Below are 26,955 nucleotides of genomic sequence, written 5' to 3'. Positions count from 1 at the left end.
AGCACATTTTAAAATAAAATAATCTAGCGGTGAGTATGGATTAAGGTGTTCTGGGGTGTTGGCGTTTTACAGAGGACTTCTGTTAGTATATCTAAGAATTTTTTAAGCTGAGTATCTAAAATTATCCCCTGCCTCTCCCCCCAAAACGGGAAAACTAAACTAATGGGATTGAGAGAACCCAGTTTTAACTTGACTGAAAATTCATCATGTTGATATCTGTATATAAACAAATTGAGGAGTATACATTTTTTCAGTTTTTAAGCATAGCATTTTCAAGACTGCTTGGAAACTGCTAACCTTAAGAACTACTTAAAAACTGTTGCATCACTGAAGCTTTCTGAAACCTGCAGTTCATTCGTTGTTTCCTTTTAAGCCTGTTTGAAATGTAGATCTGATGAAGGTAAGTCAGTTTATTGCATTAAGATAATTTTGTTAGATTGTAAACTAATCCAATTTAACAAAATAATAAAAAAGAACCATCCATATACTTCTCAAGCAGTGTAAGCAACGTTACACCACCTTTGCAAAGCCCCGTGGGTACCTAATTTGTTACATATTAGATCATTGGGAGAGACTAGGCTATTTTGTTTAGTCGTGGTTTTAATACACGGTATTACCAGTATCTGTGATCCTGGAAGACTAATCTCCAGAGAAATTTTTTTTAAGCGAAATGTAACAGATTTAAAATAAGGGAACCATTCACATTTCTGTTTTTCCTTAAGCATCCTGGATAGCGTCTCTAGACGCTGCTGGTGGACTTAAACAGGACGGAGGGCGGAGAGATCCCTAACTTCACTCTCCAGGCTTGTGACTACTGACGAGGGGAAGGCGGGGCATCCTCTGGTGCGCCTCAAGCGCTCTCCCGGTCGCAGACACGAGGGCTGGGCGGGCTCGGGGAGGAGGCGGGAGAGGCGAGAGGCTAAGATCTGGGCGTCTCGAAAGGGCTTTCTGAGACACCCTGCCCAGCCCGAGGGGATCTCCCGAGGAAGTGGCACCTGGGGACGATCTTCCTGTTTGACCAGACTTTCCGAACTCCCGCGGCCGGGCCTCCCAGACCCCTCGCCTGGGCTCGACCCTTCTGGCTACCCGCGCCTTACCCTCTCCAATTCGCCTACCGCCCCAGGGCTCGGCGAATCCGCTGCGCGCAGCCCCCGGCGAGCGAGCGCCGGACTGCGGTCGTCGCCCCTCGGGGCCGGGGTGCTGGCGCCGCGCGGTGACCGCGGGGGAGTTGTACGCTGCGTGGACCTGCGTCTCCTCCTTGCGCCCCCCCGCAGGGGCCACTCCTGCCGGGACCCCGCACCGCAGCTCCAGCGCGCGGGCGCGTGGGAGGAGGGAGGGAAGCAAGGGTGGTGGGGATGGAGAGGGGGAAAGTGAAGAGAGAGAAGGGAAAGGAGCCGGAGAAAGAGAAAATACGGGGAAAAGGAAAGGAGGCGGGGAAAAGGAAAGGAGGAGAAAGATAAAAAGAAGGAGGTGGAGAAGGAGAAAATTAAGGAAAAAGAAAAGGAAAGGGGGAGAGAGGAGAAAAGTAAGAGTAAAGAAGAGGAAAAGAGGAAAGGGCGGGAGACGGAGAAGGGGAAGGAACAATTTACGGAAAAAGAAGAGAAAGAGAAGGACAACAGCACGTTGGCAAAGCCGCCGCTGGAGCTGCCGGTAAGAGACGGGTGCCTCAGACCCTCACCCAAGGCAGTTGTCAGCGTTCTGGCCGGAGCGCCGGCTCTCGCGCCGGAGGGAATCCGGTCTCGTGTGCGGGCTTTGTAACCGCGGATGGAACAGGTGTGCCAAGCTGCGAACGCCATCTCCCCAGCCCCTTGCCCGCTCTCACCCCTAACCCCGACCCTGCGTCCAAGGTCTAGGTCTAGTGTTGAGGAAGGTCAGGTCTCGTCTGGTCTAGTGTTGAAGAGGAGGCCTTAGTCGGGTTCACGGGAGCGCGGGGAACAGCCCTCTTTCCAGCCCCATCTCTGTCCGACGCCCAACGCTAGCTCCCAGTCCGCCCACGACACTGAAACCAGCCCCAAACCCTCACCACACATGCGCTCTCCTAGTCTTTTCTGTTTCGTAAGTTCCATGTGGGAAGGTGCAGGGTTCCTGAATTTGTGCAGGATGTGTTTTGGGTCCCTCTGGACATTTTCTGTGGGCGCTGAGGTTACTACTTCCATTGTTTTCAGACCACCAGCGCCCAGAAGGGACGGGCACAAAGGTTTAACTGAGAGGTCTCAGAAACCAGGCACTGCAGTCACAAAAGGACAAATACCTATGATTCCACGTATATGATGTACCTAGAGTAGTCAGAATCGTAGAGAATAGAATGGTGGGGCCTGGGGGAAGGGGGAGTGCGGAGTTCGAGTTTAATCTTACAAGATGAACAGTTTTGGAGATGGATAGTGGTGATGGTTGCACAATATTATGAATGGATTTAATATCACCGTATGTTTAAGAATGGTTATGATGGTAAATTTTATGTTGTGTATTTTACCACGATTTAAAAATTGAGGGGGAAGAAGGAAAAACAGGCATTATTTGGATCAGCTCAGTGGACTCTGTGCTCCTGGAGTTCCTGAGCTCAGAGCTGCTTTCTGGTTCTAAACAATGTGAATTATTAATGGAGATTTGATCTCTGGTAAAACACAGACTACATAGGTTCACATATAGTTAAATGAATAACTTTTGCAAGGAACAGTGGTGTTGAGAATCACATTTCGGGTCTGAACTCCTGGTTTACAGTAACCCCAGCTTTTCTTAAGAGATTATAAATATGAGGAGGCTTGTATTTTAGACTAAAAAATAAGTAAAATGTAAAGCATCAGTGACTGCAGAATTTCTAGGGGTTTAGGAGCAGCGATATGGTTGGAAAGGGAGTAGGGAACTGTTTTTATTCACAAAATTTCATAGGATCTAAGGTGCCATTATTTTAGGTAACACAAAGAAAAAAAATGCTGCCAACCAAAATATGACATACCATAGATTGTAAAGTCCTCATTTCAGAGATGTTAAAATGTGGGAAAAAAAAAAAACCCCAGAAAACAAACAGCATCTTGGAACTGATGAAATATGTTGGGATAGCCTGAGTAGAGCCATTGGTGGAGATAATGAGGGAGACACAATCCACATCTCGCAGCCAGTTCTTGGTGGCATCATTGCTTTAAAGCATCCCGTTCATGCATCGAGTCCCTCTTCCTTACCATCACTCTCTCAGAATGACACTATGACATTTAGTTGTGGGTAAGAGGGAACGGGGAGGAAGTGGGGATGGAGAGAGGAAACACCTATGGAAATACCTTTTGCTTTAAGAGCCATCAAGAATTCACTCCAAAAACATTCTGTTATTCACTACACAGGTTTATTAAATGCTGCCCTGTACACAAGACCCTATTAGACCAGAGCTTAAACCATCTTACTTTTACATAGATCTTACATATTTAAAAAAAAAAAAAAAAGAGGTGGGATAGACATTTAGTGCTGTTTAGGATCACTGTTTTTTTTTTTTTTTTAAACAGAAATCCAGTCTAAGTCTAATGTCAACATTTAGTGTTCAAGCAGAAATGTATATGATTATTATTTTTAAACCAATGCCACTGAAGACATTTATTAGTGTTTTTTATGCATGAGAAATCTCTTTAGTAGGCTGTTTGAGAAATAGAATTCCTGTGAGTAGTCTGGCTGGATTGTTGCTTATTTATTACTGTTTACATTAAAGTTTGTACCCTAAAAGTCACCTTTCTGAGCACTCTGAAATTTCTATTTCTGCCTTCATACCAGCCTGCCCTTCTTGCCCCTCAATCACTTGTCATAAAATTTTCTAAGGTTGGTATGTTGGTAGAATGCTTCTTCCTAAAGTTTACATCTAGTTCATCAGGTTTTAGTGTCAGACTTTAAATACTCAATTATGATTAGAACTGGTTTAACAGTTTCTATAATCTTCGCCTTTTCATTTATGAGGGTAACCTTGCCCTAAGGGCTTTTAATCTAGTGATTCAACTGGGAAGACAAGACAGATTAATAATGTGAGACCTTAGATGCTTACATGCTGAGTGGCAAAGTCAATATATGGAACAAGTAGGCCCCAAGACCCCATACAACAAATTGAATTCTGTTGCAGTCTCCAATAGACATGAACTCAGGAAGCAAAGTGAAGTCTGAAAATTGACCCTGAAAATATGGCATCTCCCATAAATCCTGATATATATATATATAAAGTATTTATTTGATAGATTGACCAGGAGTTGGGGGATGGAGAGGGGGTATGCAATTAATATCACATAACTGATGGCTGATTATATAAAATACAAACTGACTGGTACAGTTTGTTCTAGACCTATTAAATGTTTTGTGATGTTTTATTCTGGTTTACAATTCCACAATATTATTCGCAGGCACACTGCCAGGAGCCAGGAAAAGCAGGCCCTGATAGCATAGCTTTATTGACTTATCTTTTGTTTCACAGGAGAAAAATAAGCAGATCCTAGTGCTGGGCCTGGATGGAGCAGGAAAGACCAGTGTTCTCCACTCTCTAGCTTTAAACAGAGTCCAGCACAGCGTGGCACCTACCCAAGGTTTCAATGCAGTGTGCATCAGTACTGAAGACAGCCAGTTGGAGTTCCTGGAGAGTAAGCTGTCTTTCTCAGTAGTTCTGGGGATAACCGATAGCCTATAGCCACATTATCGTTATACCTTAAGCCAGATTTAATGTTATCAACATTGGGTCATTGTGAAATGAAACACTGGGTCAGATTTTCCTAGACTTTCAGAATGCATGTGTAGTTTATTGCTTGGGTACAGTGTGGGAATCACTTTCTGTTCTTTTCATTTTCTTCTTTTTGCAGTGGTGGTGATAAAGGGGAGTTGAGGGGAAGGCTTTCACACCCCTCCTATAACAGCCTCCCTCCTCCCTTACTACCCCAAATATAAATGCAATCTAAGTAAATACAGTGTGTTTCCTTCTCTGCAAATGCAAATAGAGGTAAGCTCCAAACCTCTTGTAACCAGATGGCAACCCAGAAACCCCTCCTCTAGCAGTTCTGGAGTCACCACCTCTCAAAATATTGCTGTACCCCAAAGTTGCATTAGATCCTCTTGTCTCCTCTTTACACTCTCTCCTAGGATGATTTCACCTTTCCTCTTGACATTAAATACTATCTGTATGCTAATGACTCCCAAATTTATCTCTCCAGCCAAACATATCCAGATGTTGCCTGACATCTCTACCTGGCTGTCTCACTGGCCTCTCAAGCCTAATATCGTCAAGACAAAATGTTTGATATATCTCCGTATCTGTTCCTTTCCCTTGTAATCCAACTGGTCAGTAAATGTCTCCTCACCCATCAACATGCTCAAGCCAGAAAATTGGGAGTTTTCTGTACCCCCTTTTGTACCCCAACTCCAGCCTGCAAGTAAAATGCTATGAATTTTTGCTTTCATTCAGTTGCGAAGAGAAAATGGTGGGCAGAGAAATTGGTAAGCCTGCAGGCAAATCTTTATGATAAAAGCATTGTTAAGAATAGAGTTTTCAATTTCCCCAGAAGCTATGGAAGAAATAATATTTTTAATGAAATGGATGGCTAACAAAAGTCTCAAAATATAAAAAGTGAAAAGAAAAATGGGAAGGAAAGGAAAGGGAAGGAAAAAAAGAAAGGGAGATAGGAAGAAAAAAGAAAACTCCAATTAGGGGGAGAAGTGGACAGATCTGCCGTTGGAGTGAGGGGTTTCAACATATCTTTGTCAATTATTAATAAGATCAAGGAGAAAAAATATCCGCAGAGATATATAAAATTTGAACACAGTCAACAAGTTCGATCTAGTGAATAATATAAAATTGTCCAATTAGACAATTTTAGCCACATACAAAAGTTAAAATTCACATTCTTCTCAAACTCTCACAGAACAATTACCAGCAATGACCGCTTACTGGGCCATACAGCAAGTCTTAACAAAGTTTTCAAAGAGGATGCATCATACAAACTGTGTTCTCAACTACATTGCTGTCAAGTTAGAAGTTAATACCTAAAAGATAGCAATCCCTGTGTAGGTGAAATGTCATGGTGTTGCCAAAAACATGGGGAACGACATGTTCATTCACCTTAAAACTACATGTGTTAAAACCATATGAATTACTTGGATTATACACATTCTTTAAAAAAATTAAAAACACAAAATACTTCGAAGAATGACTAGCCTGGCTCTCCATACAAAAGAAAACAAAGACAAATCAACACCCTATCCTATTCGTTTTTTAAATGGTATTGTTAAGTCCCTGTAACAGGAGTCTGCACACTTTTTCTGCAGAGGGCTCGAGAGTAGCTAATGTAGACTCTGTGGCCGCATGGGCTCTGTGCAGCTACTCAACCCTGCAGTTGTACTGCGAAAGCAGCCGGAGACCATATGTGCACAAATCTATGTGCCTGTGTTCTCATACAACTTTATTTGTACTGAAATCCAAATGTGATATAATGTTCATGTGTTACAAAATGGTATTCTTTTTTTCCCCAAACATTTAAAAAGGTAGAATCCATTTTTTGTTCGTGGGCTGTACAAAAATAGGCAGTGAGCCAGATTTAGGCTGTGGGCCATTGTTTGTCATATTCTGTCCCAGGAGAAAAATAAAAACTGAATTCATTGTGTATGTATTATTATCATTCCAAGAAGTTTCTTCTGGGAAGAAGCAGCAGAATGAAATAACCCAAAGGAATTTCTTCTGAAGCAAGTATTCCTGAATGCCCACAGGATCATATTAACTCTTTGTGCAAGATTAGGAGAGGAAATTAGTTCTGGGATTTTGACAAAGGAAAAAAGTTGTGCAAGTGAGGCTAGCCAATGACATTTAAATCAGTCCATTTAAAACTTATTTTAGAGAAATATGTGTTTTAACCCACCACCCTGAATTATTTTAGTATCCTACTCCCATTCGCTGAGCTATACCTGACAGGCATTGGCCATCGTGGCTGCTGTGTATAACAGATCAGGAGACATCCACTGTAGTACAAATTTAAGATCTTTATGCTGGTCCTTTGTGTTCCAGAATGAGTGACCCGCTTGTGGAGGGTAAATATTCCCACCAATCATTTCCCCAGTAACATTGCTCAAGTTGTTTGAAGAACTGGGTAGAGTCTCACAGAGGTCTTTTATCAGAATATGTATCCAGTGTTCAGGAATTATCAAAATGTGTCTTTCCTGCCCCCCTCAGTGGACTCTTCTGAGGTTTGTGTGTGTGTCTTCCTTCTCTACTGTTCTTTGTAGTTGGTGGCAGCGAACCTTTCCGTTCCTGTTGGGAAATGTACCTGTCCAAAGGATTGCTGCTAATCTTTGTGGTGGATTCAGCAGATCACAACAGATTACCTGAAGCCAAGAAGCACCTTCATCAACTAATTGGGACAAATCCAATCCTTCCTCTGGTTGTGTTTGGAAACAAACAGGTAAAAATTTGTGCAAATATAAATTGTACTCAATAGTTTTATCATTAATACAAGAAGTAGAAATGTCTACTTTTAATAGCAAGATATTCAATAATATGTTGTATGTTCAGTTCAGTTTATACTATTAGATCTATTGGATTATACAGTCAGCCCTCCATATCTGTGAATTCAACCACCTGTGGATCAGGAAAAAAAAGATTCTGGAAAGTTCCAGAAAGTAAAACTTGTATTTGCCACACATAGGCAACTATTTACATAGCATTTACATTGTATTAGGTATTATAAGTAATCTAGAGATGATTTAAAGTATATGGGAGGATGTGCATAAGTTATTTGCAAATACTGTGCCATTTTATGTAAGGGGCTTGAGCATCCTCAGATTTTGGTGTCTGCTGGGGTCTTGCAGCCAATCCCCCTCAGATACCAAGGGACAGCAGTAAATTCCTTGAGAACAGAGACTATCATTCACCTTTGTGTCCCTTGTAAAACCTAGCATAATGCCTTGTACATAGTAGGAATTCAACAAATACCTGTTGAATTTATTTTGTTTAATTTAATTTTATCTATTTATTTTTTACAGAGCAGGTTCTTACTAGTTATCTGTTTTATACATATTAGTGTATATATGTCAATCCCAATCTCCCAATTCATCCCACCACCACCCCCACTTTTCCGCCCTGGTGTCCACATGTTTGTTCTCTACATCTGTGTCTCTATTTCTGCCCTGCAAACCGGTTCATCTGTACCATTTTTCTAGGTTCCACATATATGCATTAATATATGATATTTGTTTTTCTCTTTCTGACTTACTTCACTCTGTATGACAGTCTCTAGGTCCATCCACGTCTCTACAAGTGACCCAATTTCATTCCTTTTTATGGCTGAGTAATATCCCATTGTATATATATACCATATCTACTTTATCCATTCATCTGTCGATGGGCATTTAGGTTGCTTCCATGACCTGGCTATTGTAAATAGTGCTGCAATGAACATTGGGGTGCATGTGTCTTTTTGAATTATGGTTTTCTCTGGGTATATGCCCAGTACTGGGATTGCTAGGTCATATGGTAATTCTATTTTTAGTTCTTTAAGGAATCTCCATACTGTTCTCCATAGTGGCTGTATCAATTTACATTCCTACCAACAGTGCAAGAGGGTTCCCTTTTCTCCACACCCTCTCCAGCATTTATTGTTTGTAGATTTTCTGATTCTTACTGGTGCGGTGATACCTCGTTGTACTTTTGATTTGCATTTCTCTAATAATTAGTGACGTTGAGCAGGTTTTCATGTGCCTCTTGGCCATCTGTATGTCCTCTTTGGAGAGATGTCTATTTAGGTCTTCTGCCCATTTTTGGATTGGGTTGTTTTGTTTTTGTTTTTGTTTTGTTTTTGCGGCACGCGGGCCTCTCACCGTTGTGGCCTCTCCCGTTGCGGAGCACAGGCTCCGGACGCGCAGGCTCAGCGGCCATGGCTCAGGGGCCCAGCCGCTCCACGGCACGTGGGATCCTCCCGCACCGGGGCACAAACCCATATCCCCTGCATCGGCAGGCGGACTCTCAACCACTGCACCACCAGGGAAGCCCGGGTTGTTGTTTTTTTTAATACTGCGCTGCATGAGCTGTTTATATATTTTGAAGATTAATCCTTTGTTGATTCGTTTGCAAATATTTTCTCCCATTCTAAGGGTTGTCTTTTCGTTTTGTTTATAGTTTCCTTTGCTGTGCAAAAGCTTTGAAGTTTCATTAGGTCCCATTTGTTTATTTTTGTTTTTATTTCCATTACTCTAGGAGGTGGGTCAAAAAAGATCTTGCTGTGATTTATGTCAAAGAGTGTTCTTCCTATGTTTTCCTCTAATAGTTTTATAGTGTCCAGTCTTACATTTAGGTCTTTAATCCATTTTGAGTTTATTTTTGTGTATGGTGTTAGACAGTGTTCTAATTTCATTCTTTTACATGTAGCTGTCCAGTATTCCTAGTACCACTTATTGAAGAGACTGTCTTTTCTCCATTGTATATCCTTGCCTCCTTTATCATAGATTAGTTGACCATAGGTGCATGGGTTTATCTCTGGGCTTTCTATCCTGTTCCATTGATCTATATTTCTGTTTTTGTGCCAGTACCATGTTGTCTTCATTATTGTACCTTTGTAGTATAGTCTGAAGTCAGGGAGCCTGATTCCTCCAGCTCCGTTTTTTTCCCTCAAGACTGCTTTGGCTATTCAGGGTCTTTTGTGTCTCCATACAGATTTTAAGATTTTTTGTTATAGTTCTGTAAAAAAATGCCACTGGTAATTTGATAGGGATTGCATTGAATCTGTAGATTGCTTTGTGTACTATAGTCATTTTCACAATATTGGTTCTTCCAATCCAAGAACATGGTATATCTCTCCATCTGTTTGTGTCATCTTTGATTTCTTTCATCAGTCTCTTATAGTGTTCTGCGTACAGGTCTTCTGTCTCCTTAGGTAGGTTTTTTCCTAGGTATTTTATTCTTTTTGTTGCAATGGTGAATGGGATTGTTTCCTTAATTTCTCTTTCTGATCTTTTATTGTTATTGTATAGGAATTCAAGAGATTTCTGTGCATTAATTTTATATCCTGCAACTTTACCAAATTCATTGATTAGCTCTAGTAGTTTTCTGGTGGCATCTTTAGGATTCTCTATGTATAGTGTCATGTCATCTACAAACAGTGACAGTTTTACTTCTTCTTTTCCAATTTGTATTCCTTTTATTTCTTTTTCTTCTCTGACTGCTGTGGCTAGGACCTCCAAAACTATGTTGAATAATAGTAGTGAGAGTGGACATCCTTGTCTTGTACCTGATGTTAGAGGAAATGCTTTCAGTTTTTCACCATTGAGAATGATGTTTGCTGGGGGTTTGTCATATATGGCCTTTATTATGTTGAGGAAGGTTCCCTCTATGCCCAATTTCTGAAGAGTTTTTATCATAAATGGGTGTTGAATTTTGTCAAAAGCTTTTTCTGCATCTATTAAGATGACCATATGGTTTTTCTCCTTCAGTTTGTTAATATGGTGTATCACATTGATTGATTTCCGTATATTGAAGAATCCTTGCATCCCTGGGATAAATCCCACTTGATCATGGTGTATGATCCTTTTAATGTGTTGTTGGATTCTGTTTGCTAGTATTTTGTTAAGGATTTTTGCATCCATATTCTGTTTTTTGCATCAGTGATATTGGTCTGTAATTTTCTTTCCTTGTAGTATCTGTGTCTGGTGTTGGTATCAGGGTGATGGTGGCCTCATAGAATGAGATTGGGAGTTTTCCTTCCTCTGCAATTTTTGGAAGAGTTTGAGAAGGATGGGTGTTAGCTCTTCTCTAAATGTTTGATAGAATTCACCTGTGAACCCATCTGGTCCTGGACTTCTCTTTGTTGAAAGATTTTTAATCACAGTTTCCATTTCATTACTTGTGATTGGTCTGTTCATATTTTCTATTTCTTCCTGGTTCAGTCTTGGAAGATTATACCTTTCTAAGAATTTGTCCATTTCTTCCAGGTTGTCCATTTTATTGGCATAGAGTTGCTTGTAGTAGTCTCTTAGGATACTTTGTATTTCTGCGGTGTCTGTTGTAACTTCTCCTTTTTCATTTCTAATTTTATTGATTTGAGTCCTCTCCCTCTTTGTCTTGATGAGTCTAGCTAAAGGTTTATCAATTTTGTTTATCTTCTCAAAGAACCACCTTTTAGTTTTCTTGATCTTTGCTACTGTTTCCTTCATTTCTTTTTCATTTATTTCTTATCTGATTTTTATGATTTCTTTCCTTCTGCTAACTTTGGATCTTGTTTGCTCTTCTTTCTCTAGTTCCTTTAGGTGTAAGTTTAGATTGTTTATCGGAGATTTTTCTTGTTTCTTGAGGTAGGATTGTATTGCTATAAACTCCCCTCTTAGAACTGCTTTTGCTGCATTCCGTAGGTTTTGGATCATCATGTTTTCATTGTCATTTGTCTCTAGGTTTTTTTTGATTTCCTCTTTGATTTCTTCAGTGATCTCTTGGTTATTTAGTAATGTATTGTTTGCCTCCATGTGTTTGTGTTTTTTACGTTTTTTTCCCTGTAATTGATTTCTAATCTCATAGCGTTGTGGTCAGAAAAGATGCTTGATATGATTTCAGTTTTCTTATATTTACCGAGGCTTGATTTGTGACCCAAAATGTGATCTATCCTGGGGAATGTTCCGTGGGCACTTGAGAAGAAAGTGTAATCTGCTGTTTTTGGATGGAATGTCCTATAAATATCAATTAAATCTATCTGGTCTATTGTGTCATTTAAAGCTTCTGTTTCCTTATTAATTTTCTGTCTGGATCATCTGTCCATTGGTGTAAGTGAGATGTTAATGTCTGCCGCTATTATTGTGTTACTGTCGATTTCTTCTTTTATGGCTGTTAGCAGTTGCCTTATGTATTGAGGTGCTCCTATGTTGGGTGCATATATATTTATAATTGTTATATCTTCTTGGATTCATCCCTTGATCATTATGTAGTATCCTTCCTTGTCTCTTGTAACATTCTTTATTTTAAAATCTATTTTATCTTATATGAGTATTGCTACTTCAGCTTTCTTTTGATTTCCATTTGCATGGAAAATCTTTTTCCATCCCCTCACTTTCAGTCTGTATGTGTCCCTAGGTCTGAAGTGGGTCTCTTGTAGACAGCATATATGAGTCTTGTTTTTGTATCCATTCAACGAGCCTGTGTCTTTTGTTTGGAGCATTTAATCCATTCACGTTTAAGGTAATTATCGATATGTATGTTCCTATTACCCTTTTCTTTATTGTTATGGGTTTGTTATTGTAGGTCCTTTTCTCCTCTTTTGTTTCCTGCCTAGAGAAGTCCCTTTAGCATTTGTTGTAGAGCTGGTTTGGTGGTGCTGAATTCTCTTAGCTTTTGCTTGTCTGTAAAGCTTTTGATTTCTCCATCGTATCTGAATGAGATCCTTGCGGGGTAGAGTAATCTTGGTTGTAGCGTCTTCCCTTTCATCACTTTAAATATGTCATGCGACCCCCTTCTGGCTTGTAAAGTTTCTTCTGAGAAATCAGCTGTTAGCCTTATGGGAGTTCCCTTGTATGTTATTTCTCGTTTTTCCCTTGTTGCTTTCAATAATTTTTCTTTGTCTTTAATTTTTGCCAATTTGATTAGTATGTGTCTCAGTATGTTTCTCCTTGGGTTTTTCCAGCATGGGACTGTCTGCACTTTCTGGACTTGAGTGGCTATTTCCTTTCCCATGTTAGGGAAGTTTTTGACGATAATCTCTTCAAATATTTTCTCAGGTCCTTTCTCTCTTTCTTCTCCTTCTGGGACCCCTATAATGAGAATGTTGTTGCATTTAATGTTGTCCCAGAGGTCTCTTAGGCTGTCTTCATTTCTTTTCATTCTTTTTTCTTTGTTCTGTTCCATGGCAGTGAATTCCACCATTCTGTCTTCCAGGTCACTTATCCATTCTTCTGCCTCAGTTATTCTGCTATTGATTCCTTCTAGTGTATTTTTCATTTCATTTATTGTATTGTTCATCTCTGTTTGTTTGTTCTTTAATTCTTCTAGGTGTTTGTTCTTTAATTCTTCTAGGTCTTTGTTAAACATTTCTTGCATCTTCTCGATCCTTGCCTCCATTGTTTTTCCGAGGTTCTGGATCATCTTCACTATCATTATTCTCAATTCTTTTTCTGGAAGGTTGCCTATCTCTACTTCCTTTAGTTGTTTTACTGGGGTTTTATCTTGTTCCTTCATCTGGGACATAGTCCTCTGCCTTTTCATTTTGTCTATCTTTCTGTGAATGTGGTTTCATTCCACAGGCTTCAGAATTGTAGTTACTCTTGCTTCTGCTGTCTGTCCTCTGATGGATTAGGCTATCTAAGGGGTTTGTGCAAGCTTCCTGATGGGAGGGACTGGTGGTGGGTAGGGTTGGGTGTTGCTGTGGTGGGCAGAGCTCAGTAAAACTTTAATCAGCTTGTCTGCTGATGGGTGGGGTTGGGTTCCCTCCCTGTGGGTTCTTTGGCCTGAGGCAACCCAGCACTGGAGCCTACCAGCTCTTTGATGGGGCTAATGGCAGACTCTGGGAGGGCTCACGCCAAGGAGTACTTCCGAGAACTTCTGCTGCCAGTGTCCTTGTCCCTTAGGGAGCCACAGCCCACCCCCGCTTCTGCCGCAGACCCTCCAACACTAGTGGGTAGGTCTGGTTCAGTCTCCTATGGGGCCACTGCTCCTTCCCGTGGGTCCTGATGCACACACTACTTTGAGTGTGCCCTCCAAGAGTGGAGTCTCTGTTTCCCCCCAGTCCTGTCAAAGTCCTGCAATCAAATCCCGCTAGCCTTCAAAGTCTGATTCTCTAGGAATTCCTCCTGCTGTTGCCAGACCCCCAGGTTGGGAAGCCTGATGTGGGGCTCAGAACCTTCACTCCAGTGGGTGGACTTCTGTGGTATAAGTGTTTTCTAGTTTGTGAGTCACCCACTCAGCAGTTATGGGATTTGATTTTATCGTGATTGCGCCCCACTTACCATCTCAATGCGGCTTTTCCTTTGTCTTTAGATGTGGGGTATCTTTTTTGGTGAGTTCCAGTGTCTTCCTGTCGATGACTGTTCAGCAGTTAGTTGTGATTCCAGTGCTCTTGCAAGAAGGAGTGAGCACATATCCTTCTACTCCACCATCTTGAACCAATCTACCTGTTGAATTTAATTCAGTAAACATTTATTGACTTTTGAATTGATTTCTACAAAATATTTGCGTGTTTAATATGTATAAAGAAGTGGTTTTAGATCAGTTAGCCTGACCTGAATTTATTTCACACACATGCATTAAAATATTAAATGTTCATGAAGAAATTGGAACCCTTGTGCAGTGTTGGTGGGGATGTCAAATGGTGCAGCCACTGTGAAAAACAGTATGGCAGTTCCTTAAAAAATTAAAAAATAGAGTTTTCATATAGTCCAGCAATCCACTTCTGGGTATATAACCAATAGAATTGAAAGCAGGAACTCAAACAGATATTTGCACAGCCATGTTCATAGCAGAATTATTCACAGTAGCCAAAAGGTAGAAGCAACCCAAGTGTCCATCCACAGATGAATGGATAAACAAAATGAGATATATACATACAATGGATATTATTCAGCCTTAAAAAAGGAAATTCTGACACATGCTACAACATAGATGAACTTTGAAGACATTATGCTAAGTGAAATAAGCCAGTCACAAAAAGACAAATACTGTATGATTACATTTTTTTTTTTTAATTATTTATTTATTTTTGGCTGCACTGGGTCTTCCTTGCTCCGTGTAGTCTTTCTCTAATTGCGGCGAGTGGGGACTACTCTTTGTTGCGGTGTGCAGGCTTCTCATTGCGGTGGCTTCTCTTGTTGCGGACCACAGGCTCTAGGCATGAGGGATTCAGTAGTTGTGGCACACGGGCTCAGTAGTTGTGGCCCGTGGGTTCTAACGCACAGGCTTAGTACTCGCGGCGCATGGACTTAGTTGCTCCATGGCATGTGAGATCTTCCCAGACCAGGGTTTGAACCCATATCCCCTGCATTGGCAGGCGGATTCTTAACCACTGCGCCACCAGTGAAGTCCCTGAATACACTTTTATGAGGTCCCTAGAGTAGTCAAATTCATAGAAATAAAAAGTAGAATAGTGGTTGCCAGGGCCTGGGGGAGGGAGAAACAGGAAGTTATTGTTTAATGGGTACAGAGTATCAGTTTTACAAGTTGAAAAGAGTTCTGGAGATGGATGGTGTACAACAATGTGAATGTACTTATTTGTACACTGAACTGTACACTTAAAATTGGTTAATATGGCAAATTTCTTTATGTGTATTTTACTACAATAAAGAAAGTTAAAAAAGGTGTTAGACATCTATAGCATTGTACAGGCATACCTCATTTTATTGCACTTTGTAGATATTGTGTTTTTTACAAATCAAAGTTTTGTGGCAACCCTGCATCGAGCAAGTCTGTAGGTACCATTTTCCCAAAAGCATTTCTCACTTCATGTCTCTGTGTAGCATTTTAGTAATTCTTGCAATATTTCAAACTTTTAAGATTATTATTATATTTGTTATGATAAACTGTGATCAGTGATCTTTGATGTTACTATTGCAAAAAGATTACAACTTGCTGCAGGCTCAGATGATGGTTAGCATTTTTTAGCAGTAAGGTATTTTTTAATTAAGGTATGTACTTTTTTTTAGACAATGCTATTGCACACTTAATAGACTACAGTAGTGTAAACATAACTTTTATATGTACTGAGAGACAAAAAAATTCATGTGACTAGCTTTATTGCAGTATTCATTTTTAAATTTTATTTATTTATTTATTTATTTATTTGCGGTACATGGGCCTCTCACTGTTGTGGCCTCTCCTGTTGCAGAGCACAGGCTCCGGACGCGCAGGCTCAGCGGCCATGGCTCACAGGCCCAGCCGCTCCGTGGCACGTGGGATCTTCCCAGACCGGGGCACAAACCGGTGTCCCCTGCATCGGCAGGCGGACTCTCAACCACTGCGCCACCAGGGAAGCCCTGCAGTATTCATTTTATTGCAGTAGTTTGGAACCAAATTTGAAATATCTCTGAGGTATGCCTGTAATGCTAAAACCCCTCTCTTAATTGCTAGGGTTGCCAGTCGTAAGAGAGCTCAGTTTCTGCCATTTCTTCCACTACTTCTATGGGTGAATATTTATGGAAGTAAACTAAATAATTACAAATGACAATCTAAAAGTAGGAGCCTATACTAAAGTCCAGCATAGATACTAGTCCAGCAGATTATTTCTAAAAGAAAAGCTGGAGATTTTTCTTTCATGAGCATCTTTAGTACCACAAACTGTAAAGATTTAGAGGATCCTGGTACATTTAAGTAAGCTGTATAGTATTCCATTGCATAAATATACCACAGCTTTACCATTTTCTTGTTGGATATTTGGTTTATTTCCAATGTTTTATTGCTAAAATCAGTTCTACAGTGAATCTTCATGTATGTGTCTCCTCGTTGATGTGTACCAATATTTCTCTAGTGCATGAGGAATTGCTGGGTTTTGGATTTGTCCATATTCAATTTTGCTAGATATTACCAAGTTGCTTTCCAAAGATATTGAACCAGTTTATTTTTCCTACCAGCAGTATATGACAGTTTTTAAAGCTCCACATCCTTGTCAATACTTGGCTTGTCAAACTTTCATTTTTGCCAGTCTCATGGGGATGAAATTTTATCTTATTATTCTAATTTGCATTTCCTTAATTACTAGTGAGCTTGAACATTTTTTCAGATGTTCACTGGTTATTTGTTTCAAATTAGTTTCATTCTTTGAAATGAATTTCCACATTTGTGAATTATCTTTTAATATCTTTCCCCAAATTCCCGTTACGGTGTTTATCTTTTCTCTTTTGAGTTGTAGGAGTCTTTCGTGTCCTTTGGAAAAAACTTTTGTCTGTTACATACATTACACATATCTGCTCCAGCAATCTATTAGCTTATGATTTTATTTTGTTTATGGTTCTCTTTTTAATACATAGGTTTTCATTTTTTTAAAATAAATTTATTTATTTTTATTTTTGTCTGTGTTGGGTCTTCGTTGCTGCGCACAGGCTTTCTCTAGTTGTGGTGAGCGGGGGCTACTCTTTGTTGCGGTGCTCGGACTTCTCATTGTGGTGGCTTCTCTTGTTGTGAAGCACGGGCCCTAGGCACGCAGGCTTCAGTAGCTGTGGCACGCGGGCTCAGTAGTTGTGACTCATGGGCTCTAGAGCGCAGGCTCAGTAGTTGTGGCACATGGGCTTTGTTGTTCCATGGCATGTGGGATCTTCCTGGACCAGGGCTCGAACCTGTGTCCCCTGCATTGGCAGGCAGATTCTTAACAACTGTGCCACCAGGGAAGTCCCAGGTTTTCATTTTTAATAGACAAATTTAGCAATACTCTCCTTTGTGGTTTATATCTCTTTATCAAATTGAATAAACAGAGCTATTTGGTGTCAAATTTATAACTTTTACTGGGGTTTAATAAGAAAAGGTTTGTTTAAGTGTAATGCATCTTGGTTGATGCTCCTTGGCCAAAGTAATTTATTTTTTTGTATGACTCATTGGTTCAAGTTATTACATAAGTATTTTTAAAACGTCAACTTACTATCTTTACTCTTTGAGTGATGATCTCTATTAAGGCACAGTTATGTAAGTGTGGAATGCACCTGATATTTATCCCTGATGTGCTTTTATCATTACAAGGAGCCCCTCCTCCCACTCAACACCCTCCTTCTATTTTCTTCCTCTCCAATTCCATCAGTGACTTTTTTTTTTTAACTTGAGACATTGTCCACATGTTACTAGATTCATTAACACAGTCATAACACAGTTATAATTCACTGTGGGCTCTAGGAATAAGTGAATTCAGGTTTCAGACAGGCAATATATTGGGAGGACCAGAAAGGTAATCATACCACATCAGGAAAAGTCTCACAGGCTCCCAGTTATGGAATTTGATAGGTTCATATTGGTACAAGAAAAAAATGACACAATATTGGACTATTTCCAGATGATGCCCTAAAGCTATGGGAAAACACTATGAGACAACAAAAAGCCAAATACAAATGCAATTTTCGGAGTGAAAATACTTAAACTTTTGCAAAGGACTTAAAAACTATAACTGAATCTGTGTATGTATTTAGGAGAGGGAATGTCAGAGGTCATTTGCATAAATAATTCTTGATGTGTGAGAGGCAGAGAAATATGTTTTGACCTTGGCATTTTGACCTCAAGGAGGTTTTGACCTTGACATGCAGCATAAACACATGCTTTCTGTCTCCTCATTTTAATCTCTCCTCTCTCTACCTCTCCCAGTGGGTTTCTGTCCTTTAAGCCTTCCCCGCTTCTCCATCTTGTCCTCTTTCCCTCCACCTGTCCCTCCCCTCTCAGCCTCCTTTACCCACTACTCCATTTTCTAAATTCACTTCCTCCCTTATCCCTTCTCTGTCTCCCTCCATCCCTCCAAGTCTGATCCAAAATTTTTTGTTCAGTAGAAATAATGGTTGCAAAAGAAAACTCACATTTGGCAAATGCTTAATCAATAAAATATGATATGGACAAAAACCAATTAATGAATCAAATTTCTACTGTTAAGACAAATTAAAAATAATCTTAGGAAAATAAAGATAAAAATGGAAAAACAAAATTAGAAGCAGATAGATTGCACTGTTTAGGAAATTGATTAAGGTATTATATCGACTTAACTTCATTCCAGAACATACTTTTTTGATGATAACTCATAAATGCTGATATAGTTCCAATGAAAATCATTATATTCAAACAATCATTAAGATCATAGTAATGGGATTACAGTATCCTCCATATTAGAATGGAGGTGGGGTCATTGAGAGCAATTAATGAGAGCAATAAATGTATTTATCCAAAAAGATTGCAAAATAACCAACTTTTTCTCAACTCTTTTTTCATTCTTGGTGAAGGATCTTGAAGCAGCCTATCACATTACAGATATCCATGAAGCTTTGGCATTATCTGAGGTGGGAAATGACAGGAAGATGTTCTTGTTTGGAACCCAGGTGACTGAGAATGGCTCAGAGATACCCTCCATCATGCAAGATGCCAGAGACCTGATTGCACAGCTGGCTGCAAACATGCAGTGATCAGGCCTAGGCCCACTGTGAGGCTCATGATTTGAATGTCACCAGGGAATGTTTAGCGGCAGACTAGAAGCCAAAAGTTTCCACTTTCCAATAAAAAATAAGGCATTTCCTATTTTCTCAATGCAGGGCATATACACATATATAAGATAATGTTAATTGATTAAGACTTTCTCTATATTTTGAACTTTAAAAATATTGGTAAAACAATGTATTTGGAGGGATTTGGATCTTTTTTAATTTTTATTTATTTTTGGCTGCATTGGGTCTTTGTTGCTGCATGCGGGCTTTCTCTAGTTGCAGCAAGCGGGGGCTACTTTTCGTTGTGGTGCGTGGGCTTCTCATTGCGGTGGCTTCTCTTGTTGCAGAGCACGGGCTCTAGGTGCACGGGCTTCAGTAGTTGTGGCACATTGGCTCGGTAGTTGTGGCTCGCAGGCTCTAGAGCGCAGGCTCAGTAGTTGTGGTGCACAGGCTTCATTGCTCCATGGCTTGTGGGATCTACCCAGACCAGGGCTTGAACCCACATCCCCTGCATTGGCAGGTAGATTGTTAACCACTGCGCCACCAGGGAATTCCCAGGATTTGGATTTTTAATCAACCAAATTAAAGTGAACAGTAGGAAGCATTCATTCCATTTGTAGTTTCTCAATGAAATGAGATTTACATTAAAATATTTTAATAACTTTTGTCTTTTCAAGTAAAAATCCAGGTGTCTTTCCTTTAAGTGGATCCATTTAACACTGTAGGGAAAGAAATATCAGGATAGGGCAATAAGAAAAGTAAGCACTATCAAACCCACATAGAAATATAAATTAACAGCATTCAGAAAGACTTAGGAAAGGCTTCTTTTTAAGAAACTATTGCACTAAAAGAAGAACACCATGAGGATTTGTTTTTTAAATTCTTGATATTTAGCTTTTTTATATAGATAAGCTTTCTTTACTAGAAATATTTTGTAAGAGTGATAACTCTGTTTACCTACAGACATAAATCCAACTTCGAACCTTAGTGTCCTGTCTTGATCTTTTTTTAAAAAAAGAAAAAGGACTTCTAGTTTTGAGCCCAGCATGTAAGAAGCTTGGAAGCCACCACTCCATTCTAACAAGTTAAAAAGCTGAACAGACTAAAAAATCAGCATTGGAGGGAGCAACAGGAGAATACAGAGATTAACAATTTACCAGAGCAGAGACTTATAGTGGGAAACTCCCCATGGGAACCCCAGGGTAGGAAAAATGGAACGGTGACTGATGAATTGCTGGTTGCTCAAAGTGGAGTAGTCTGAAAGTTAAAAAACTCTAGGGGAACCCAGTCATTGGAGGGGCCCCCAATTATTTGAGATTTACCTCCAGAACCTTGACCAGATTCCTATAATAAATATTGGAGAGAAATCCCCTGGTGCTTCCAAGGGAGGGGAAAATATTTTTTGAAATATGCCAGAGCACTCTGTCCTTCTTAACAAGGCCTGCCCTCAGGGGAGACTAGTTAACCAGAGCCTAGCCTGCTGGGTTATTACCAGAGCCTAGCTGACCTGGGGGAAATACCCAACTCCAGCCCACTCTAGACATTCTGTTCCACCTAAAAGTGCAGAAAACTAAGACTTAAGTTTGCAGTCCAGAGGCACTTAGTCTCTAAAAGACTAAGACCTAATCATAGGACTATAGAACGCTCCCCCTCCCCGCACCCCAACCTCACCACCACATTACTAAAGGCCTGTTTACAGCAGCTCCTTTTACCCAGTACATCATGCCTGGCTATCAAGAAAAACTACAAGACGTACTAAAACACAAAACATACAGAAGAGATACCACAAGCACAATACAGAAATGAAGAATGTGTTTAGTGGGCTTGTTAAAAGGCTGGACATAGCTGAGGAACGAATCTCTGAGCTTGAGAGTATCTCAGTAGAAACCTCCAAAACTGAAAATCTAAGAACAAAGACTAGAAAGAAACAGAATATACAAGGATTGTGGAACAACTACAAAAGTTGCAACATGTGTGTAATGGGAAACCAGAAAGAAAGAAAAGAAAGGAACAGAATAAATATTTGAAACAATGACTAAGAATTTTTCCAAATTAATGTCAGACACCAAACCACAGATCCCAGAATCTCAGAGAACACCAAGGAGGACAAATGCCCTCCCCCACAAAAAAACAAAAGCAACAACAACAAAAAACTATAGATAGGCATATCACTTTTAAGCTGCAGAAAATCAAAGTTGAAGAAAAAATCCACAAAGAAGCCAGAGGAAAAAACACCTTACCTATAGAGGATCAAAGATAAGAAGTACATTAGGCTTCTCAGAAACCATGCAAACAAGAAAAGAGTGGAGTAAAATATTCACAGTGTTGAGAAAAAAAAAGCCGTTAGCCTAGAATTCTGTACCCTGTGAAATCCTTCAAAAGTGAAGGAGAAAAATTTCTTAGACAAAAATTGAGGGAATTTTTTGCCAGTACTTCTTTGTTGCAAGATATGTTAAAAAGAAATTCTTTAGACAGAAGGAAAATGATATAGGTCAGATATTTGGGCCTACATAAAGGAAGGAAGAACATTGGAAAAGGAATAAGTGAAGGTAAAATTAAAACTTTCATTTGTCTTATTCTTAATTGATCTAACAGATTAGTTTCTTCAAAATAATAATAGCAACATTATATTTGACTATGTATGCTTATATGTGTGTATAAATGTTATGACAGCAATGATACAAGGGATGAGAGGGAGGAATTTGGATTATTTAGTTATTATAAGGTATTCACATTACCTGTGAAGTGGTATAGTGTTATTTGAAAGTAGACTTGGATTCGTTGTTAATGTATATTGCAAACTCTAGGGCAACCACTAAAAAAAATAAAAGAAGTTATAACTGATATGCCAAGAAAAGAGAGAAAATGAAATCAAATAAAATGCTCAATTAAAACCACAAAAGGTAGAAAAAGAATGGAAGACAAAAAGAGAAACAAAGAACAAGGACAGCAGATAGAAAACAGTAAAAATATGGTAGCTATTAATCCAACTAAATCAATAATCACTTTGAAGGTCGGTGGTCTAAATGCACCAATTAAAAGACAGAAATTTCAGAGTGGATTAAAAAATAAAAGATCCATAAACTCACTTCTTGCTTACAAGAAGCTCACTTTGAATATAAAGAGACATATAGATTAAAATTATGTGAATGAAGAAAGATATAACACAATCAAAAGAAAGCAGTAGTAGCTATATTAATTTCAGACACAGAAGATTTGAGAATAATGAAAGTTATCAAAGATAAAGAGGGGAATTATACCTAAGGCACAAGCAACAAAATAAAAGATAAGTGGGACTACATCAAACTAAAAAGCTTCTACACAGCAAAAGAAACCATCAACAAAATGAGAAAACAACCAATGGAATGGGACAAGTATTTGCAAACTGTATATCCGATAAGGGGTTAATATTCAAAATATATAAAGAACACATACAACTCAATAGCAGAAAAAATAAAATAAGAAACGGAAAAGGACCTGACAGACATTTTTCCTGAATAAGATCTATAAATGGCCAACATGTACATGAAAAGATAACATCACTCCTCATTAGGGAAATGCCAGTTAAACAATGAAGTATCCCCCCAAGCCTATTAGAATGGCCATCATCAAAAAGACGAGATAACAAATGCCAACTTGGATGTAGAGAAAAGGGAATCTTTGGTACTGTTGGTGGGATTGTAAATTGGTACAGCCACTGTGGAAAACAGTATGGATGGTCCTCAAAAAATTAAAAATAGAACTACCGTACAATCCAGCAATTCCACTTCTGAGAATATATCCAAAGGAAATGAAAACACTAACTCAAAAAGGTATCTGCACCACCATGTTCCTAGCAGCATTATTTTCAGTAGCAAAGACATAGAAACAACCTAAGTGTCCGTGGATGGGCGAATGGGTAAAAGAATTTGTAGTGTATATATATATGTATACACATGCATACGAACATGCATACAATGGAATATTATTCAGCCATTAAAAAACAAGGAAATCCTATCATTTGCAACAACATGGATGAACCTTGAAGGCATTATGCTAAGCAAAACAAGACAGGGAAAGACAAATACTATATGATCTCACTGATGTGTGGAATTTAAACAAACAAACACCAAACTCAGAAAAAGGAATCAGGTTTGTGGTTATATGGATTGGGGGGAGGGGGTCGGTTAGAGGAAGGTGGTCAAAAGATACAAACTTACAGTTATAAGATAAATAAGCATCAGGGATGGAACCTTCAACATGATGACTCTAGTTAACACTGCTGTATGCATTATAGGAAAGTTGTTAAGAGAGTAGATCCTAAGAATTTTCATCACAAGGAGAAAAAAAAATTTTTTTTTATTGTATCAATATGAGAGGATGGATGTTAACTAAACTTATCATGGTAATCATTTCACAATACATGTAAATCACACCATCATGCTGTACACCTTAAACTTATACAGGGATGTGTGTCCGTTATTTCTCAAAAAAACTGAAAAATAATTTTTTAAAAGAGGGGAATTACATAATAAAGAGGTCAACTCTGCAAGAAGATGTAATGATCCTACATGCAAGTGTATGCGCTTAGAAACAGACTTAAAGTAAGGGAAGCAAAAACAGCTGATCAGCCTGCCCCTTTTCTCTTTTTCACCTGCCTCCTCTCTAAGGGGCGGGGCCCCATGTGGGCCCCCGCAGCTTGGCGCGTCCTCTTGGCAACGGGAGAACGTGCAGGGAGGGGCCCAGAGGCGGGGCTTGTTGCGCGCTGCCGCGTCGCGTCTGGGTTGGGCGCGCTGGGGCGGGGCGCGCGGAGTGCGGGCCGCCAGCCCATCCTCTCCCATCTTCTAGAAGGCGAGCAGCCTCCTGTCCTCGCCCAGCGGGAGCTTCTGGGCCGCCAATGGAGAGCCAGGAGTTTTCGGGTTCTTCTAGGCTGTCCGATGGGCATGACATGGCAGAAATATCCACTCGCTCCGAAGCCCTCCAGAAGCCCTTTGTAGTCAGGATATTTGACATGCACAACCAGCCTGGGGAGTACGAGGAGCCGGGGTTAGCCGAGGAGGCCGGCGAGCAAGACCAGCCAGGCGAGTCAGAGGGGTGTACAGAGTCCCACCAGATCCCCAAGCCCCACAAGCCCTATGAGCTCTACCAACCCTGTGAGCCCCACAGGCCCCCCAAACCCCATGCACCTTACAAGCCTCATCCACCGCGTGAGGCCCGCAAGCCCCATAAGCCCCAGCGGCCCCATGCTCCCCGCGAGCCCCACAAGCCCCACGAAGTCGAGTTGTTTCCCAGAGCTGGCGTGATTATCTCCCCGTCTCTGCTGACCAGATTCCCGCCACGGCTTCTGCCATCTTCCCTGAGAGGTAGGTGTTGGGGGGTCCCTCCGGGGGTTCTAATGGGAAGGTTTGCCTGCAAGAAACCTTTTATTTTTTTAATATAAATTTATTTATTTATTTATTTTTGGTTGCACTGGGTCTTCGCTGCTGCACGAACTTTCTCTAGTTGGGGCGAGCGGGGCTGCTCTTCATTGCCGTGTGCGGGCTTCTCACTGCGGTGGCTTCTCTTGTTGTGGAGCACCGGCTCTAAGCACGAGGGCTCAGTAGTTGTGTCACGCGGGGTCTAGAGTGCAGGCTCAGTAGTTGTGACTCACAGGCTTAGTAGCTCCACGGCACGTGGGATCTTCCCTGACCAGGGCTTGAACCCGTGGCCCCTGCATTGGCAGGTGGATTCTTAACCACTGTGCCACCAAGGAAGTCCCCCCCCCCCCATTTTGTTTTAAAGGAGGATAACACTTGTGTCATTTACCTGCTGTTTTGCAATGCCCTGTCTTTGGACCTCAAGAATCTCTGATAGGAAATTGAGACTCTGGTGATGAAACAATCTCTTCACTCTGCTCTCTCTCCACCTGGGGACTTGCTAGCTGGCCTTGATTAGTCACTGTCACTAGCTGTCCTCGATTAATCACTGTCACTTCTTTTTGAAGCCCTTCTTAAGGCTTCTCTACAGTTAGTCATTGCAGTCCTCTGGGTTGCCACTTTGAACATACCTCTATTATAGCACTTAAGATTTTGGGTTATATCACTATCTTTTTCCTCAGCTAAGGGGAGGGTTCCTTGAAGGGAGGATAGTTTTCTCAGTGTTTAGCACATGGTGGTGCGCAATAAATGCTATTACATTGTTAAAGATGTAGTAACAAAACACTCATTGAACAAAAATTCAAACAGTATGTTTACTAAGTGCTTACTATATGTTCAGTCATCACCAAGTTCACAAGCTAACAGGGCTGATGGGACTTTGGTATAAACATCCAGCTCACTTATGGCCTCTCATTGATGACTCCACCCAGAACAATTCCTTGTCCACATTGGGCTTCCAGTTCCTTGGCTGACCACATTTCATCTCATTTTCTCCTTGACTTGTCTTTATCAGCCTTGATTCTATGGTCTGTCATGTCAGTTGCTTACTTACAACATCTTCACCTCCCCATTGGCTCTTTGGCTGTTCACCGTACTTCTCCTGGGAAAACCTCAACCCTGGTTAAGCCCACCCATCCACCCTCTGCCTACACCTGAGCATCTGACTCTTCCTGTACAAAATCACACAATCATACTGACTGCTTTTATTTCAATTTCATAACCACAGATCTCAGCTGGTCACTTGGCACTGCCTAGCAAGCCCACTTTATTCACCTAATAAATTAGTTCTCCTAATCTGTGAGATGACTAAATGCCTTCTTTACTCTACTCCAGCCTTCACACCTTTGACCCCAAACAGCTGAAGACTTTGCCTCACACTTGAGAAAACAGAAGCAATGTCATGAACTCCCTTATTTTCTTACCACTAATCTATTGCCTTACTCTAACCTGCACCCATGGATTCTGCCTTTTCTCATATTTCAGGGAAGAACTGTGCCTCTTTCTATGAGTGGCAAAAGCCTCCACTTGTGCTTTGGATTCCACTCTTGTCTCCTGAAGACCTTTGTTCCTGCAGTTATCCCCTCTCTCTCCTAACAGCATCAGTCTCTCTCTTTCTAATGAATCAGACCCATGAGCATACACATGTACTCTAGAATCTTCTATCATTTTTTTTTTAACATCTTTACTGGAGTATAATTGCTTTACAATGGTGTGTTAGTTTCTGCTTTATAACAAAGTGAATCAGTTATACATGTACATATATCCCCATATCTCTTCCCTCTTGCGTCTCCCTCCCTCCCACCCTCCCTATCCCACCCCTCTAGGTGGTCACAAAGCACCGAGCTGATCTCCCTGTGCTATGCGGCTGCTTCCCACTAGCTATCTATTTTACATTTGGTAGTGTATATATGTCCATGGCACTCTCTTACTTTGTCCCAGCTTACCCTTCCCCCTCCCCGTGTCCTCAAGTCCATTCTCTAGTAGGTCTGTGTCTTTATTCCTGTTTCACCCCTAGGTTTTTCATGACATTTTTTTCCTTAAATTCCATATATATGTGTTAGCATACGGTATTTGTCTCTCTCTTTCTGACTTACTTCACTCTGTATGACAGACTCTAGGTCCATCCACCTCGCTACAAATAACTCAGTTTTGTTTCTTTTTATGGCTGAGTAATATTCCATTGTATATATATGTGCCACATCTTCTTTATCCATTCATCTGTTGATGGACACTTAGGTTGCTTCCATGTCCTGGCTATTGAAGATAGAGCTGCAATGAACATTGTGGTACATGACTCTTTTTGGACTATGGTTTTCTCAGGGTATATGCCCAGTAGTGGGATAGCTGGGTCGTATGGTAGTTCTAGTTTTAGTTTTTTAAGGAACCTCCATACTGTTCTCCATAGTGGCTGTATCAATTTACATTCCCACCAACAGTGCAAGAGGCTTCCCTTTTCTCCACACCCTCTCCAGCATGTATTGTTTGTAGATTTAAA

The 26,955-nt window shown here is 40.4% G+C and overlaps 2 protein-coding genes across 2 annotated transcripts in view; both read left to right on the top strand.

Moving 5' to 3' along the window:
• The first annotated feature begins 1,288 nt into the window (after window positions 1-1,288).
• Window positions 1,289-19,256, top strand: ARL9 (ADP ribosylation factor like GTPase 9). The gene is given in 5 exon segments (XM_029234884.1): window positions 1,289-1,430; window positions 1,432-1,650; window positions 4,442-4,604; window positions 7,231-7,406; window positions 18,868-19,256. Coding segments are annotated over 5 exon segments (813 nt in total). The 5' UTR covers window positions 1,289-1,355; the 3' UTR covers window positions 19,048-19,256.
• Window positions 19,257-23,941: 4,685 nt separating this feature from the next.
• THEGL (theg spermatid protein like) overlaps window positions 23,942-26,955 on the top strand; it is a 65,532-nt gene continuing 62,518 nt past the window's right edge. Inside the window, exons 1-2 of the mRNA XM_029235967.1 lie at window positions 23,942-24,256; window positions 24,302-24,407. Of these exons, the coding sequence (XP_029091800.1) occupies window positions 23,942-24,256; window positions 24,302-24,407 (421 nt within the window). The remainder of the gene's footprint in view (window positions 24,257-24,301; window positions 24,408-26,955) is intronic.

This window comes from Monodon monoceros, unplaced genomic scaffold (genome assembly GCF_005190385.1).
Source record: "Monodon monoceros isolate NGI ecotype Baffin Bay Population unplaced genomic scaffold, NGI_Narwhal_1 Super_Scaffold_20, whole genome shotgun sequence".
Taxonomy (NCBI): domain Eukaryota; kingdom Metazoa; phylum Chordata; class Mammalia; order Artiodactyla; family Monodontidae; genus Monodon; species Monodon monoceros.
The sequence above is the reverse complement of the archived record's forward strand: the minus strand, read 5'-3'. Positions and strand labels throughout refer to the sequence as shown.